General features: G+C 31.5%; 2 protein-coding genes across 2 annotated transcripts in view; one reads left to right on the top strand and one right to left on the bottom strand.

The window, feature by feature from the left end:
- Window positions 1-2,576: 2,576 nt before the first annotated feature.
- Window positions 2,577-10,009, top strand: LOC119831417 (glutamine synthetase 2 cytoplasmic-like). Its single transcript, XM_038354748.1, has 7 exons — window positions 2,577-2,742; window positions 3,604-3,765; window positions 5,389-5,602; window positions 6,857-6,929; window positions 7,656-7,840; window positions 8,230-8,369; window positions 9,861-10,009. Exons 1-7 carry the CDS (start codon window positions 2,577-2,579, stop codon window positions 10,007-10,009), a joined length of 1,089 nt encoding a protein of 362 aa, XP_038210676.1.
- A 3,133-nt stretch (window positions 10,010-13,142) lies between these two features.
- The window catches only part of LOC119831387 (RYamide receptor-like), a 31,111-nt gene continuing 26,997 nt past the window's right edge, over window positions 13,143-17,256 (bottom strand). The window contains exons 8-11 of the mRNA XM_038354705.1: window positions 16,732-16,832; window positions 16,102-16,192; window positions 14,061-14,138; window positions 13,143-13,520 (exon numbers count right to left, since the gene is read on the bottom strand). Coding sequence (XP_038210633.1) covers window positions 13,143-13,520; window positions 14,061-14,138; window positions 16,102-16,192; window positions 16,732-16,832 — 648 coding nt within the window. The remainder of the gene's footprint in view (window positions 13,521-14,060; window positions 14,139-16,101; window positions 16,193-16,731; window positions 16,833-17,256) is intronic.

Genomic DNA, 17,256 nt, shown 5'->3' on the forward strand with positions numbered 1-17,256 from the left:
CAGCAACAAAAGGAAAGTCAGACCAGGCTGCTGGTCGGCTTATATAGGAATCTGTATCATCATCTATCTGTGTAGTTGTTTTTACCGCTTCTGAAGATAACTGCTTCGACGATTGCTTGTTAAATTCGTTTATGTATTCAGCAGAAATAATTGTATCGATATGCTTTTTAACAAATCTTGTTTTGTTGAATTGCATACTCGTTTTAATATCAACGTCATCGAAGAATCCTTTTTGATCGTAATATAGATTTTGTGAGTGTGATATTTGAGGGGTATCACTGTCATATATTTCGAAGAACTTTATTTTGTCGTATACAGTTGTAGCTTTTGAGTCAATTTCATTGTTATTTTTATAGCCTTTCACAGAATTATCTGAACTATTCACAGTATTAGTCGGCAAAGTTGTTAATGGGCAAGTTTCCATGTCAATGTTGTTTGCCGTATTATCTTTCGCATTTTGTACATTGCTGGGAAAGGTTGTTAAATAAGCGAGAAATAAATTTCTTAAAGTAGTGTTCATTTGGAAAGTTGGAGTTTGTGTAGACTTGCATGTTTCATATTGAAGGTGAAATACAAAAAATGGTGAATTCACTACTACTTGATTTTCATTGTACTTAGGAGTATTATCGCTTCCGTTTATTGTATGTTTCTTTTCTTCGTTGCTAAGATCCAAATATTGAAATTCTATAAAACTTGGTGTTGACGATGATCTTCTTAAATAAGGTAAAGCAAAGTTTAGTTTTTGCGTTTCTTGAGTTGTCGAATATCCGTGGTCTCGCTTTCTTTTAGGGACATTCTTTACATTAGGATTATGTGTAACGCTTTGAACGTCACCAAATATCTTCGTCTTTCTCCATAGCAGGTTGACTATTTCGTATCGTTTGTGAGTCAATCGGCTTACTTGCCATTTCTTTCCGGGAGTTACTCTTAAAGCGTTTAACGTTTGATCGATACTCGTGATATTTTTAACTTTGTTGTCCTTTCGTTTTTCAGAAGTGCTCGGCATACAGGCTATGTTTAAAACAAGCGCAAAAATTATGAACATGATGTCACTGAATATTAACATTATGAATTTCCTTTAAAAAATACACTTATATAAAAAAATTGTCCAACACATTACTGCAAATTTAACATTGCATGATTGTACATTATTTTTGTACTTAAATATGACAATGTCACAAATCTTTATTAATCTGTCCCCTACTTATGCAGGCAAATAAATTTATTGAATTCACATTACTTTGGTTGGGTATATCATGAAATATTTGCAAAAAATTTAATCTATATATTATTAGAAAAAATTAAGAAATATTTTACAAATGCTGTAATATACATGCTGCTCCAAAATAATTAAAAATATATATAAGTGACAAAGATTGTCCATGATCTTGTCAAAATATTCAGTGACGTTTTATTTTATTCGGAATATTTGTAATTTCCAAAATACATAAATAAGGGAAAATTATTTAATTGCGCTTACAAATTCCTGTAAAGGTAAGATGATTAATTAATATTAATAATCAGAAAAGATAATAGATAAAATTAATTTATGCATATACGGTGAGACATGGATGGATTACTCATGAATATAAGGCGCAACTCAATCACTGAAAATGAAATTTCGTCATAAAACACGTCGTAATACGTCATAATAAAGTTGAGTATTCTTCAAAATCGTACAATACCCAAGTTCTATTCGTCATGCGTCATTCATATTTCTTGTGTGAAAAGAAAATACATAATGTATCGACCTCCTATTTAGTTAACTAATGTTTAAGTTTTCCGATTACTGCGTGCGATGATTGCGTGGAGCATTTCTGCTCTAATTATTTCTATTTTTATGGCTATTTATCTAGTTTTGTCAGAACTATCCACACCACATTGTCTCAAGAATAGTTCAAATAATTTCAGATTAATATCAGACGGTAATTTTATGACATAATTAAATATCATAAAACTTTCGTCCACATATTACAATATAAACAATTATAAAAGTAATAAATTTTTACACAGGTTTTTATGTATTCAACTGTAATTAAAACGCTTTATAACTAATACTTGTAAAATAAAATACAACTTAAATTAAACAATAAAAAAAAATAATTTTATACATATTATATCTGAAAACATATTGCAGTAAGTATAAATAAATTAGTACAGTGCAAATGGGATTTTTAGATCTTTTATATGAAAATTTAAAACCTGTATGAATAGAGAAGCTATTTTTCATTGCTTTTAGTTTCTAAAGCATATGTTTATCATTGAACTGAAATCTTGTGTAACGTTCAGAGAAAAAAGGGTTTATTTCTGAATTCATAATTTCCTTTTTACACTCGCAAATTTCCTGATTCAAGGCAATAATAAAATATCCGTTATTTCGAGCTCATTGTTGGAACCTTCACAATTCTATCAGTCTAATACATCAAAGCTCGATATGTTTCAATGTGATATAGGCTCTATTATATGAAGAATTCACTACAATGATATGCATATTTTAAATAATAATATATTTTAAATGTTAATACAAGGAAATTGCATCTAAATTATATCTTATAGATTGCAACAAGAACTCCAAGATGAATTCTGTTCCGATTGCATTGAACAAAGCCGCTATGCGAAAGTACGAGGACTTGGAAGTGCCGTGCGAAGACATTCTCGCTGCATACGTGTGGGTCGACGGCACAGGGATAAATTTGCGATCAAAAGACAGAACGTTAAATTTCGTCCCCAAGACACATAAAGGTACTAATGGACCGTTCCAAATGTATAAAAGATAAAATATTAGTGCCGATTGCCAATTTGCTGGCACGAGAGACCTTTAACCGTTTTGTGGGTTATTTAAAGCATATTTGATTGTTTTTTTAGCTAATACAAAGGTTACATAGTCAATTGATTGTAGTACAAAACAATTCAATTAAATGACATTTTCTTTATTTTAAGTGACAATCTTTATATATCAACGTGTAAAATAATGATTTCTCTCATATTGCTGCTAATAACGTTTGCCTGATAAAAAAACCGATATATTAAAAAAAACGCCGCAGTTAAAATGTCGCTTCAAACTTTAAATCAACTTTACAACGCAAATTGAGCCTCCGCTTATAATGGTGTAACTTGAGTGCTTAGAACTAATTGATGCCATGTTGTGACTTCCTAACAACCAATTTAATTGGTAACCAAGTCAGTAGGTGTCACGTCGGGTAATATGAGCTATATGACTTGCGTAATAGAAAGGTTTTCTAAGGGTTTGGTAAATAAATTGGACAAGCTTTTATACGACCAAAATGAATAAAGAGACTCATTGTTCGTGCCTATGTGATCTTAAAATAAATGTAATACATGTATTTGTACGACGTTTCAGTGTTGTGTATTGTGTTCGAAAACTAAAAGGATAAGTTGATATTATATAATTTATACAATGCTTATTTAAGTTTCAGGTGTGTTTAACAATATTTCCATGACACTAATTACTCAATAAAAAAATAAGACAATAGTAAATTAGAAATTAAATATAATAAAGCTATAAAATGTTACAAAACCAACTCCAACTTTCCACAACGCATTTGCATTATCTACCCGATAAAATTTCTACAATTATTTCAGACCTACCCATTTGGTATTTCGATGGAAGCAACACGGCACAAGCAAGCGCCGATAACTCGGACACGTTTATCTTCCCCGAAGTTATTTACCACGATCCGTTTCGCCGAGGAAGCCATATACTGGTCTTAGCGGATACTTACCAGCATAATTATCAGCCGACTGGTAAGTAAGTCTCGGGTTATTTAACGTCTTATTAAGACCCTCGTAGTAATAGGTACGTTTTAACCGCAAATTATGTGCCAGAATAAGGAAAGTAAGAAACCTAATTATCATTATGAACGTTTTTATTTTAAATAGAATGATATTTTACGTGTCGTGTTACGCTATATGAAAACCAGGGCTATTCATAAACATTGTAGGTACATAATATATCAAATCCTGTCTCATTCGTTGCGATATAAAAATAAGTAATAAGAGTTATTCGAAATAGGCTGCATCGATTTCCCATTAGCGACTGTTCTCGACATTGGCACGTACTTGGTATAGCTTGATAACTCTTACTTCTTGTTATTTCCGAACCGTCGCTCATGGGTGGCGTATGAATATGAATAATTAACTTTCATTGTAGTATACAGGAGACACGAGAACTTTTGCCGCTTCTCTGAACACACACCGCTGTATTAAATATAATTCAGTTTTCCACATATTTGCAGCGCAATAGAAGCATTTTACATTTGGTTGGTCAGGAATTCTTTATGATAAGAATATAGGTACATTTTATTGCATCGATATTGGTAAATTTACTCAATATTAAGCTAGGAAATGTTATTTCCATTAGGTTAGATCGTTAATCCGGGTTTAGCACCTAATACGTAATTTTGGAGTTAATTGAGTGCCATTAATTCAAGAGCAGATTAACAGAGAATGTATCGAATTAGCAATGATTTATATTATTTTATTATCGCGTTTATTGATTTCGTAAGTGATTTTGCGTACGGTATTTATTTAGAAGCGATTTTCAAAAGAGGAGGAAACTGTATGTTCATTAGTATGTTTCTATGTATATATAGATTCATAAGCAGCAAAACAGATGTGAAAGCGAAAGTCTGATGAACTCATTAGCTCAACATGACTTTTCATATGTTTCAAACAACTTCGTTTACTGAGTAAGGCGACCTTTTTAATCTTTTGTATATGGCAACCATTTAAGGCTGACTCGTTAAACTAAACAAAGGCAGCGTCGGCCGGACAACATACCTACTCGACGAACGTCCTCTTATTCGGACCAGAGAGTATTATTAATCAAAAGATGTTATATTCTACGTTCATAAATAACTCATTAATTTTATGAATATGAAATATACGTACATTCATTATTATAACTAAGTAAAAGCTCGTCCCGGCTCCGCACGTATAACAAGATTCCTGTTTTATCCAAAGGCAGTATTTAATCGGGATTAAAAGTATCCTATATAATTTTTCTTTGTTTAAGTTACTTATTTTGTAATTGTCGTGTATTTAATGTTTTTTAATAATTTGTTCAACTTTCAATCTATCTATATATTTATCTATCTATCTATCACTCAAGTTAACTCCTACTAAAATCCGTTCAGTAGGTTGAGTGTGATTGACGGATAAACATACAAACAAACAAAACTTTCACATTTATAATATTAGTGTGATATCTATCATATATATCACACTAATATTATAAATTTCAGTTTCATGTTACAAGACTTATTTTTGCACATAGCAAGTACGAAATCTAATATTATTTAATATATATAATAGTTATAATAATAATTTGTTATTAATAGTAATAATTTGGGAATAATTTGTTTACAGCAACAAACTTTCGTAAAGGCTGTGTGATATTGACTGAAAAAGCGGACGTCGAAGAGCCTTGGTTCGGTTTTAATCAAGAGTTTTTCCTTACTACTACGGATGGTCGGCCTCTGGGCTGGCCGCCCGGTGGCTTCCCGGCCCCTCCTGGTCCATATTATTGTGCTATAGGTGCTAATAAAATTGTGGCCAGGGATCTTATGGAAGCATTTTATAGGTAAATGCACAAATAAAAACAAATTAATGTATGTACACGGTGGTTGTTTCGATTCAAACTGCTGCAGCTGAAAAAATGTTGAAGCATTAGCATTGTTTATCTGGTGTCTAGGTGTCGCATGCAGGAAATAACAAAAACTTTATAAGTATGTTTATCATATGAAGTAAATTAGATTTTTGTTCTGTATCATATTTGCATTCCTTACATGTGGATTACCATTAAAATGTTATCTTAAAGTATTTACATTAAAATATCATAACATATCTTTTTTGGTTCAGAGTTCTTTTGCACCTAATAATATCCCGGTCATAAACGTTTCGGTAGCTTAACGTATGCAAAAGCTTTCAACAAGGAAATAAATGACGTTATTATACGTCAAACCTTCGGTGTTTCAGTCCCCACGGACACCCGAGGCCAAGACAGCACAGTGTGGAGATAATAGCGGACATTTTGTTTTTATAGCCTATTTTTCTAACAGAGCATAATCTTATGTAGATCCATAAATTAAATGGAAATTCGCTGTTTTGTTTCGATTTATTCCAAGGGATCGTACAATAAATGTAGCAATATATTGCTTTTCCCTTACAAAGACAGAATAACAAGTGTAATAAGATAGATGAATATATATAGGCAGTTGTATATCGTAACGCTTGTAATTTATTATCAATACTAGATGTAATAAATCTTAGTTAGCTCGTTTAAAGTTTGATAATTTGTTGATTATGGATGGATGGAAATCTCGGTTGGTGCGAGGTGCTCAAAAATTCTCGTGAGATTTGATACGGGCTCAACTTATGAATATTTATAATTATACACATTTTTAAGTCACGTAAAATACGACTTTCAGAAAGGAAGTTTAGTATCAATAAATTCTTAAAATCAATGATAGCCAACTTTCACATTGTTAGTAATTAGTTTTTCGTGGCCGAAAATATATCATGCTATCCTGTCCTATTATCCTACTTCCTATTAATATTATAATTACCTATTATATTACCTACTAATATTATTGAACCGATTGCAATTAAATTTGGCACGCAGATAGCTGGACAAGTGGAATAACATATAGGCAACTTTTTATCCCGATATTCCTACGGGTTACGGACTTACGCGGGTGAAACCGCGGGGCGCAGCTAGTAAATTATAAAAACGAAATTTGAAATGCTATAGTCACTCCGTATATTAGTCTTTTCTTAGTCTGATTTCGTTGTTTATCTCGAAAGAGGCGAGCAATAAAATGTTTTATTTCACCAGATGTTGTCTCTACGCCGGAGTGCATATAAACGGTATAAACCCTGGCACTACGCCATCACAATGGAATTTTCAGGTAATTATTAAATATTAAATTTAAAAATATTTGCCTTGTATTATATATAATTTAAGATATTTGTGAAGATTTTTCTAACGTACAGAAAAAAGAAATATAAGAAAGTATGCAAACAACTTTTCTGAAACATTATCTTATTTGATTAAAATAATTTAATGAATTTATATCGGTAGTCATTCGCTGTTTTTACACTGATTAACAAATATTTCATAATGCAGAAGATAAACAACGCTGTAGTTCAAAAGAAAAAATATCAGAAAAATAAGATCCAATCCGAATAAACGAAATTATTAAGCTTGAAAACTGATATAATAAACTAAATATAATAACCTAAAATATTAATAATCGAAGAGTGTCAAAATATATTGCCGTGTTCTGAAAAAGCGTATTTCTTGTTTTGTTTTTTAAATTGTAATTGTTTGTCTCGCTGCCTTAAGACTTATGTGCCCTTTGGGACAAAAGCCTCAACAATAAATGGATTACAACGTAACAATAATGTGTCAAAGATTTGTCTAAAGCGAAATAACAATTTGTATTTTCGATTTGTACGGTAATTTAATAACTTTTTACTTGTGTTTAGACATCATGAGAAACCTACAAATGCTTTTCGAATGTTTAATATCGGAAAAGTCGGATTATTACCTCATTTCTGTACCAAGATTCTGTACTTTGTTTAAGATTTTCTCGGCATATCTCACAATAGACTTCAATAAATATTATCATTAGGTCGGACCTAGTCCCGGATTAAGAGCTGCCGATGACCTTTGGATGGCTAGATATATACTCGCTCGGCTTGCGGAGGAATATGGCACCGTCGCCACATTCGAGCCCCAGCCCATTGAAGATTGGCCTGGCAATGGCACTTTCGTATATTTCTCATCCAAGGATATGAGAGAAGAGGACGGGATTTTGTAAATAAAGCACTACGTATTCAGATTTAGTAGTGTTGTATAACCTCGTATCTCTGTCAATTTATTTAGCTTTTGTGTTCAAGAATGTTGATATTAGATCGTAATTCATGATATTATGTTAATACAAATAGTAGTTGTGTAAATATCTTGGTTTATAGGTGAAAGTGAGACAGAGTATCAGTTGCAGTTGTAGGCAAAAACGTTAAATCTACTCCATTTCTACAGATTATTATTAGGTACAATGGTTATTGAAGTCACGTTCTCAAATAAGAAAATTTTCTTATTCACATAGCCCTTGATTAAAAAGCCTCATTTCCGCAGAGTTAATTTGCTCACCTCACCACAGTGAAAGCATTAAGATATTAATTTTATGTAATGGCTCCCTGTAGGGTTATAGAGAGGGCGATTGACAAGCTGGCTCGGCGTCACGGTGCCCACATCAATGAGTATGACGCTAGCAATGGGGCCGACAACGCGAGGCGTCTCACCGGAAAGAATGGCATGCCTAATATTCGAGACTTTACAGCAGGTTAGTGTAATAACGGGTCATTGAGATATTTATGAAATAGCAAACATAAGTAATGAACATTCCCTGTTCATTTACGTGATCTAGACAAATAAATGACGGGAGGAAGAAAATAAATATGGGGTATGTAATAGGGTATAAGGTCTGTGTAATAATAATGGCATAGCTTTGTATTCTGCTTTTTTGTGAAACTTTAAGCGCTGTAAAATATTGTTGCTTTAATAAATAATGTTTCAAGCAAGCGGTTTCTTTCAGCATTAGGGTAAGCGTAACGAACGGCAACTGCAATTTTGTTTGCGCTACAAAGTGAAAGTTCTTGTAATGAGTTCTTTTAGGAATTATTTCCAAGGAACTTTTGTGATTTTAGTTCAGTTCAGTTTCTGGTTGTTCGTTGTCGTAGCTATCCGTCATATAGTTACTATAATTTTAACGATTTAAGATGCACATACAACAGATAAATAAAAAAAGTCTTACCATTGTTTTGGGGTCTATAAAGATCCATATTGGATAACAATTACCTACTCCTACAAAAAAATATAAATGTACTTTAATGATCTGGTTTTCGATACAAAGAATACATTTGTATTATTTAAAACTAAATCTTTTAAAAAGGAAATACGGCGTTCTCGAATTGTTGTGTGGGAAAATTAATAACAATTGAACGGGTGGTTTATGTGGTTTTTATTATCCTTTCACCTCATAATGTAAAGGAGTGGTAAGGAAATGACGCATTTAATGCTCTGACCGTATAGGTCTCTTTAAAGTTACTCACTTTTTCATTCATCATCAGCCCCACTGCTGGGACACAGGTATGAAGGTTCGGGCCATAAACCACCACGCTTGCCAAGTGCGGGTTGGGAGATATCACCCGCTGTCGAATTTTTGATTATTGGATTCGCACTTTTTTCTTTACTGTTCTGATCAGTAGTGATTCATATGTGCAAATAAGTTGAAAAAGTCTATTTCTTGCACGCTCGCCTGGTTTCGATTTTAAGTCCGAGGTCCACGGCTACTGATTACTAAGCTACCCACTGCATTTTTACAAATTTTCAATACGTTTCTACTTGAACAAAATTGAAAATTAACAAGAGGTTTTTCATTTTCCTTTACCTTTAAACGAAGCCCCATCTTATATATTGTATATTTTTATATAAAGAATTAAAAATCTAAAGTGCCTAAATTCTTACTGTCACTCATTATTTTTTATTTATAACATAATTGTGGCAGGCATCTGGCGCAAGGGTAGTCATAAAATTAAAGAACTCGAGCTCATAAAAAATATTAAAAATAAAAAGCTTTATTACCCGAAAACGAAAACCAAGTATAAATTTAATAAACTTCAATTATTCAGTGAAAACATTTAATACTTGTCGTATCCCTCAAATCCATTTTAATTGTATTTTTTGTTTTTCGAAGAGAAAATGAACTCAAATTTACCTAAAATCTTTCTCTTCAATAAAAAATAAATGTAAATATATATTCCTCTATACAAAGGTGTAGCAAATCGTAGTTGCTGCGTAAGGATTCCTCGCCAAGTGTCTGAAGATAAGAGGGGCTACTTGGAGGATCGTCGTCCCGCAGCTAATGCTGACCCCTACCGTATCATCTCTATTATGCTCCGTACGTGTATATTTGATGAATAAATATTGTTCCGGTCATCTTTTTATTGCTTTGTGTTTTTGATACTTGTGTATTAAATAAATTTGTTACGAAAACACGTATTGTTTTTATTCTACTTATGAGCATTGTGAAAATATAAAGCAATTAATTGAAGAATCTTAGACGTTCATCAATTCAAAAGACTAAGCAATGAATTATAGATTACAGATTAGAGAAACAACCAGTTATAAACGATAATAGTGAGTAATTGGAGATCTATTGTCCCGTTTCAACTCTTGTTTGTCCGTCATGAAATAATTGTACGAGTTCTAATGACAAATTCAAGTTGTAAGGGAAATTCTTCATTGACATCTTATCTGAAGAAAAGATAGAATTTCCCAAATTCATTAAATACCTTTTTCAATAAAAATAATAATTTAACACGAAGATCGGATTATGCTTTGGTATAATATATTGGTTAAATAAACTATTTCTGACATCAAGACAGTTGTTTAACAGTATATTCCCACAGAGCATGATTATACATATTCTAAAGACGTTATTTTTGTCATATTTCATACTGAATAGTTTATGAATTCATGTGAAATTTCAAACTTCTATAAAACTAATCGAAGTGTATATTCAGAGCAGCGTTCAGTTTAAAACTTCGTACTGTGGCCTTTAACCACATGTGACTCGAAACGTGAACTTGTACAAACAACTGCAGTTCAGACCCACGTGTGAGTGCCAGTTTACACAATAAATGGTATGAAACTTTTCTGAATCACATTTATTGTTTTGGGTACTCTACAGATTTAGCAAACCCACTTTTCAACAAAAAGAAACGAACTTTCATTTCGCCTTTTGTGTGCTTTGGAATTGTTCGGATAGCTGATAGAATAAGGTTGGTTATTTTCAAGGAAATTTAATTTGTTATATTGCAATATAAATAAGCACCTAATCTATTGACTTTATTTAATGTTTGATGACTATAATTATTTAGGAATTGAAGACTTTTCAACTATTTTAAAACGCGATTTATTCATTATATTATTAACCCGACGGACTCACACGACGGACAGTCTCCCCGTGATCACGCTCTCTGTAAAGTGTTCGAAACGTCGGTTTAATAATATAATGAATAAATCGTGTTTAAAATCCGTTAAAAAATCTTTAATTCCTAAATGTATAATAGTCGCGTAAAATCAAACACAAAAAATACGACTATAACTGTTATATATAAATTCTGCTTTTTTTTTTCTGTCTACAACAGTCTGATTATTACTTCACGATATATTAGCCTAAATGAAAACTATTGCCGAGAATATTTACCTTTTTCCAATATACACCATGGTAAATATCTGTTTATAAGCACTAGCGTGTGAGTCCTCCAGTCAACATGTATCGCTTTATAATCATTAAAAAGAAATGAAAAACATTTGTTATAACATCCAGAAAACATAGACACCTTAAAGTCAGCAAACTCCAGTTCAGTCCATTAGCGTCTATCACATTATGACAACCTCTACTTTTATTTAGCACGCTAGAATATTATAAGTTACTTTCATCCGATTTTGATGGTTCGAATGCTGGTGCCTCCTGCGTGGTTCCATTTTAATTTGGTAATATTTGAGACCCGTTTATCCTTTGAACATGTATATATTTGTTAATTAATAAGCAAATTTAAATTGATTCTGTAGAAATGACATCTTAGAAGCGTTTTAAAACAATTATAAAATGCTTTTTAAACACATACTTGAGTATTAAGTATTTATAACAAATGAGGGAACGCTGAAATCTAATGAAACAATTTAAGATTTGCTAATGAAATTGAATTGTTTTTCAGAGGTCTTTTGACTTTAGCTTTCTTTAAGATTCTTAAGGCTCAATTTGATGATTGTTTCTGGCTCGCATAATCTGTTTTGGTTTACGATCAAGACACCGCTCACTTTTTTGATGTGATTACAGATAATTTTTATGACGCAAAATTTGTAGACTGGAAAAGCGAAATGGTAAATCATAATCTTTGGTATCGTTGTTTACTTTTAAAACGTAGATTTGATTTATGCTTAGTAGTCCTTCATCCAGTCGCTAAGGAGCGATATTATGGCATGATTTGTATCGATGGACGATAAAATAATAAACGTTTTCGCAAAATTTATTGTTAGTGAAACCCAACATACGTTGGGTTACTTATTAAAAACGTGATAGGGACCATGCCTGGGGCGAAGAATCGTTATGCCGTTCATTTTGTATGTTTGTAAGATTTTTATGTACCAAAAAAACTGTTTGAACGGAAACATAATATTATCAGAATGAATTAAATTTTAGGTGTATTAATCTCTTATTTTGTCATAGATGCTTGTCTATAAAAATTATAACATTATTTATTTTTCGTGTATAAATCTAATTAACAAGTTTTCACTTGGATTTGTATTTATTTAAGCATTTTAAGTGTTTTATCTCTTTTGTGAACATCAAATACATAAAAAAAAATTTTTAAGGAAACCATATATATGGTTTCAGTAATGACTGTAAATCAGTGCTACCCTGTGTTCTTGTTCACATGGGTTGAGCCCATCTTGTTATAGATATTATTAATTCATATTCTGTTTAGTATATGTGACTTTGTGTATATGGAGCTTTAAAATTAACCAGCTCCATACTCTATGTAAATAAACAAATTTATGCCACACGAGCGTATGCTAATTTTCATATCCACGTGGTAAACTATATGTTTCTTAGATAAATCTATATATTCAAGTCCTCTTTACCCATTCTCTTTGTCTTGATCATATAATCTAAAACGAAACGGTCACTGATTTAACTTTATCAATCATATTTAATAATTCAGAGGTAGGTAGAATTAATTTTTAAAAACCTCGAACTTTTTTATATAAATAATTACTCGTTTAATGGATAGATTAATATTATAGTGAATTAGTCTTACAATATTATTAGTATTCGTATATAAATACATCATTAAATATCACAGAATCCTACAAGTGAGAATTATGCGTCGTTTTCTCAGTTATGTTTAAAATAACTCAAATATGAAAGGTTAAAAATAAAACACGACATTCGTCAATATTTTATATTTAAATCTAGAGCATCCTACATTCTCTTTATAATCTATATTTTTAAATATATGTACATTTTGTTATATTTACTATGCATCTAAACTTTATTATCACATACAATGTCTGTAAACTCAACAATATTACTATTAGGAAATATGTACAATTCACTGACTCTTTCATCACCGATTGGTATTTCGTCATCACTGGAAATCCTTTTCGAAGTTTTTCTTTTAGGCGTTGGGGATATATTATATCTGTTGCCGTTTCTATACGATTCAAACTCGGAGTTAGCTTTCAGTCGAAAGTTGTTTTCGATATTCGCCTGTTTATTTTGATTCCGTGAGCAGTTACAAGAGTTTCTTGAAACTTTCATGGAGTCAATCGGTGTTACATTAATAGACTTACGCATCGAATAAACACTTCTCTCATTTGATGAACGGATTGATAACACTCGAGTTCTATACGATTGTCCATCCTAAAAATAATAATTCATTTAATTCTGTTCTCAGCCGTGTATATTAAAACATAGTTGAATATTATTATAAATAAGGGATAGATTAATGCATTGAAGATTGAAATATTGCTTATGTGACGTTCCGTGTCCTCCTTTGGGGCATGGGCAGATGCATTATATCTTCATTTCACTAATAGATTTTCTTTAGATAAAAGTAGGCTCCTGTCCTCCCAGGGAATTGTACCGACGATTCTATTTTTATGGTTACAAAATGTTTCCACATTTTTATAAATCTTTATAATAAAAACTTAAACCTTAATTTGAACACGTAATACTTGATGAAAACATTTGTAGTGCAAATGTGATAGTAATATAAATTGTATCGTGACCTCATTGGTGTGACATTCATTCGTGGTGTATAAAATTGACCCCAATATGGACCGTAAAAATGGTACTTTCCCGGCCCCACCTGCTGCGGACTTATCGAAAGTAGTATCGCAAAAGCACTACAAGAATTTTATTAAAGATAGAACACGACTTCATAAAGGAATAAAGATATACCTCGTAGCTGTCGTTATTGAATCTGTTCCGTTTCTGTCCAAATGTGAAGCGCTGCTTAAATTCCTTTTTGAATTTTTCCTAAAACATAAAAAACGATAATTATACAAGCATTGTCTGGTTCCAATTATAATAAATTCTGTCTCGTATCAACACGCCTGAATTTTTATTGTTTTTAGGTCGTATTTAAAGTTGATTGGTAAATAATTGTGAATTAGTGCTAGGACAGTAAATAGATATATATTTACAAACAATTTCCTAGCCATTACGCTCATATATTTTCCATTACAGATGTCAATTGTTATAAAATGAGACAAAATGTTTATGCTCGTATTCTAAAGCTCCATTTCATCAAAGTTTAATTACTTACGAGCCGAACCCAGAGCAATTTTTCCACTACTCTAAACAATCACATTAGAACGCTTTTATTTAACATCTCATCTCAACAGTTTACGTATCGTTCAGGGAATGCCTTCATATAAGTATCAATTCTCTAATCGAACTACTATTTATTTTAAATCTTTACTTGTTATCATCAGTTTTGCGTTTTAATATAATATGTGTCGTAAGAAAATTATGGGATTTTCTCGTTTACAAACGACGTCGTATGTTTACAAACACTCGCAGTTGTGTATAATAATACATTATATTAAACTAGTTGACCCCTCTGTTCCTCCTTACTCATATAGGGCCATGAAAAATACGCATAAAAAATTTCATAAGAATGGATCCAGCCGTTTCAGAGGAGTATGGTAACTGTGTTAGTACTATAGTATAAAACTTAACATGCGTCATACAAGCCTCCATACATATAACTACTAACGGAACCTAATTGAAGGCAAAAAATGTATATAGTTATCCTACCAAACAATTGTATTGAAGTCCCGTGTGCGATACCTCGGTACTACGGTCACGCTTTAACCACTGTACCAAGTAGGCGATCCTACCAAATAATGGTAAACTTAAAATCTTAAATATTTCATATTGTAGCAATACTGCATTTCCAATACCTATGCAAGCTTTAGTTAAATATCAGTGATGCCATGATATTGTATTCCAAAAAGTTTTCTATCTAATTTCCCAAGAGACTTTTACAATAAGTTAAGTTTCTGATATGGTTCCTGAATACTTGCGTTTTATATAACATAGTTTTCGATGGCGATAATTTATTATGAATTATCTACATTAATTTGTTAATTTAATGTAAGATTTTACCATTCTTTATTAATTTACAGAGAAGTACACATAACATTACGTCTTTTAGACTCTGAAATCTAGGTCTATACAGGAGACGGAGTGTTGGTACATTTTTTATACTGAGTTAATAGGGCAGAATCCTTGTACCTTCGATTACGAAAACATAATACTCAATCAAAACCATAAGCCATTAAAATTATGTAATGTATTAAACTTAGTTGTTTCATTGTACCTTTGAATACATTTCTACATTTTTGAAAGTGTAGATACAGTATAGCAAAAACAATAGACACCTATTACCTATATAAAAACAATACACTGCAATAAATTTAAACAATCTGAACATAATGTACACTACTATTAAAATTTCTGGGCTTATTATTTATTATAGGCTTGGTCGATACATCATATCAGATAACTAGTAAATTTCTAATCCATTAATTTTACTCTGTCTGGTTTCTCTGAAGTGTCTGGACATACAGATAAGAATATTCCAATCGGATTTAAATCCTCGTATGTCATTCTGGGTCGCCATAAAATTCAATCAAGATATCGTCCTCGTCAGCTCCAGTAGGCAGAAAAATTGTATTAGTTATTGCAAATTCGTTGATTTAATAAATCTGCTTTACATTTACCCATTTACTTATTTAAACTAAAAATAAATTTTTCCTTAAGGTTATTTTCACGTTTGAATCAGGGTCACAAAATGAACAGAACAAAAAATGTTTACGTTTATAATATTTTATCATATGAGTAAATAGAAATATTAAATAATTTTGTATAATATAGTACAATTTATAGACTAATCATTTCTTTATATATTGTGATTTTCCTAAGCGATACTTACATTGTATATAGCGTAGATAAATGGATTGTAACATGAATTACTCATTGCGAGCCAGTCAAAGCAGAAGAAAATTACATTTATATATCTGTACCTAAAAACAAAAAAGTAATTAATTAGTTAGGATTTCAAGCGCGTTTTCTTTATCAAATTATTAGGCGTTTTATGCCAACTATGGTCAAAGTGTGTTTTATCGGATTAAAAATTTGAAATCCAAAACGATATAATAGTCACTTAAAATTTTTCGTTTGTAATATAAAAAAAAAATGTTTGTAATGAAAATCTTCGGTTACATAATATATGTGTATTATGAAACTGGCCTGTTTATTAAAATGATTACAGGGAAATCTTTATTTTCACGTTATTTTAATGATTGATTAATGCTGTCGTATCGTGTTGCGCACTACACGACTTTCATTTATTCGGCTTAAGTACTTCTAAGACAAGGGTGTGACATAATACAAATTTGTACATTATTTTCTTGGAATTGGAAAAAAATTGAGAAGTTTTTTATCCATTCGTCTTATTTTTATTCATCATTAATTTATTTGATTTGATTTTGCAATACAGTACTATATTAAGTAGTCGAAAATTATTAAACGAAACGATATTTATCTCATACAAATAACTTACTCGTTAATGGATGGAAAAAATGTTTGCAGTAATAAGTAACTTTGTAAAGGGAGCCAACAGATCGCAAACAATGCCACCACTAAAACCAACATTTTTATAACCTAAAACGAAAATGAATGTTAATAAAATATGCAAAGACGAACAAACAAACAGAGCTGTTTATTTTAAGTAAAATGTTTTTTGAACTTAAATTGTGTTTTAATTCAAAGTTATGTTTTTTATAAATGGTATTAAAACTGCATAAAACAGTGAAGGAAAACATCGTGAGGAAACCGGCATGACTGAGAATCGAAAGTTCGACGACAAGGGCTGATGATGATGATTACTATAGCTATTAATATTACAAATGCAAAAATAGAGTTACATTGTAACTGTAGTACTGAGTCTGCCTCCGGTTTTTTATCCCTGGATACCTATCCCAAGTACCCTGCAAGTACCTTGGGTCTGTCTTTTCCTTTGACTACGAGTACGAAGAAGCCGTGGATGGAAAGCTAGTCAAGCATGTGATAGGATTTATTTTATTGC

Source organism: Zerene cesonia, chromosome 13 (assembly GCF_012273895.1).
Source record: "Zerene cesonia ecotype Mississippi chromosome 13, Zerene_cesonia_1.1, whole genome shotgun sequence".
Classification (NCBI taxonomy): domain Eukaryota; kingdom Metazoa; phylum Arthropoda; class Insecta; order Lepidoptera; family Pieridae; genus Zerene; species Zerene cesonia.

Bases quoted from the DNA above. Each gene is read 5' to 3' on its own strand.
- LOC119831417 (XM_038354748.1), top strand. From the start codon at position 2,577: ATGAATTCTGTTCCGATTGCATTGAACAAAGCCGCTATGCGAAAGTAC. The intron at 3,766-5,388 runs GTAAGTAAGTCT...ATTTGTTTACAG, and splicing joins GCATAATTATCAGCCGACTG to CAACAAACTTTCGTAAAGGC. The intron at 5,603-6,856 runs GTAAATGCACAA...TTATTTCACCAG, and splicing joins CTTATGGAAGCATTTTATAG to ATGTTGTCTCTACGCCGGAG.